Raw genomic sequence first — 1,423 nt, 5'->3', positions numbered from 1 at the left:
ACTTAAAATGTAGTTAGCCACGTGTTGATTCCACGTAGACAGGTGGTTCATACATTTTTGACACGTGGTGTATTACTCTTGCTTGAGTGTTGCTTTCTCCACCACAAGATTTTAGTTCCTCTGTCCAGAACCATCCATATTCTTCGAGCTTCTCAAGAACTCATTATTATTTATACTCAAATTCTTCTCTTCACTTTCACTTCCACACGAGTTTTCAGTTCAAGAATCAAACCCTACTCTTGAAATTCTTGATTTTCTTGATTCTTGGTTCTTGATTTTTTTGGTTCTTGATTCTTGATTTTACTTGGTTTTTGTTTCTTGAAACGAAATGAAGAGAGAAGATTTTGAGGATATGTCGACGGTGGTGGCGGAGGAGGAGGAGGAGAGTGACAATGACGGTTGCGCCACCCCGATTCGCGGCGAGTTTAAGATACCAGAGCCGAAAGTTTGTCCTCCGCCGCCGAGGAAGAATAAGTTTGTAATCGGAAAGAAAAGAGAGCCGCCGAAGAATGGGTATTTTGAACCTCCTGAACTTGAGCTTTTGTTTACTGTGAATTCAAGAAGACAGGCGTGTGTTTGATGGGATCAGTATGATTTTTTGATGGGTCATTTTCAGGTTTAGGGTTTAGTTTTATTATCACGACCCCTTTTTGTTAGGTTAAAATTAAGTGTAAAACTGTAAATTATTTAGTATGATTTTGTTTTAGTAGCTAAACGTTTTGTAATTATTGCAGTTTTGTGCTTGGTTTTTCTTTTGTAATTGTGTCTGAAATGAAAGAAAAAAAGTTCGGACACTAACAGTGCATTTCTTTCTTATATACCTTACAAATTATTACTAGCAGCCAAACAGAAATTTAAGGAAAGTAAAATAGTAAAATGCGGTTGGCACATTTTAATTTCCGGCTGCTACCTAAGCATTTTTGGCCTGAAATTAAAAAAAATAGTTTAATAATAAAAAAAAAATAGTTGAATGACTAAAATAAAAAAACTGAAAAATGCAATGATTATTAGAATTAATTATCCATTTTAATTATATTAAAGTGAAATAAATGTACATATCAAAATTAAGGTCATTTTTAAGACTTGAAAAAAAAAATAATGACTAATTGTATGTCATATCAGTTGATTTAACATTCAAATACGCTACTGTTAAACAGAGAGTATATTTGTTGCATTTTAGTAACGGCAAGGTTATTTCTGAAAATCGAAAAATATTAAAAAGTCAAGTGAGCAACAGAATAAATATTAAGATCATTGTTATACACCTTAACCTTTCAATCGATTCCAAACCAATAATCAAATATACAACACGAATCAAATTAAAATCTTAAAGTAGTGTAGCAATTCATACAACACATTAAAATGCATTACACTATCCGACGAACATGTTTGAAATACAAGAGGTGGGCAGGGTCTTTTTTTT

At 32.8% G+C, this 1,423-nt stretch overlaps 1 protein-coding gene across 1 annotated transcript; it reads left to right on the top strand.

The window, feature by feature from the left end:
* Positions 1 to 787, top strand: LOC130015715 (cyclin-dependent protein kinase inhibitor SMR4-like). The gene has a single exon (XM_056106408.1). It carries the CDS (start codon positions 329 to 331, stop codon positions 578 to 580), a length of 252 nt encoding a protein of 83 aa, XP_055962383.1. The 5' UTR covers positions 1 to 328; the 3' UTR covers positions 581 to 787.
* Positions 788 to 1,423: the final 636 nt, after the last annotated feature.

This window comes from Mercurialis annua, linkage group LG6 (genome assembly GCF_937616625.2).
Source record: "Mercurialis annua linkage group LG6, ddMerAnnu1.2, whole genome shotgun sequence".
Lineage (NCBI taxonomy): Eukaryota > Viridiplantae > Streptophyta > Magnoliopsida > Malpighiales > Euphorbiaceae > Mercurialis > Mercurialis annua.
Note: the sequence above shows the minus strand (reverse complement) of the source record. Positions and strands in the feature narration are given on the sequence as shown.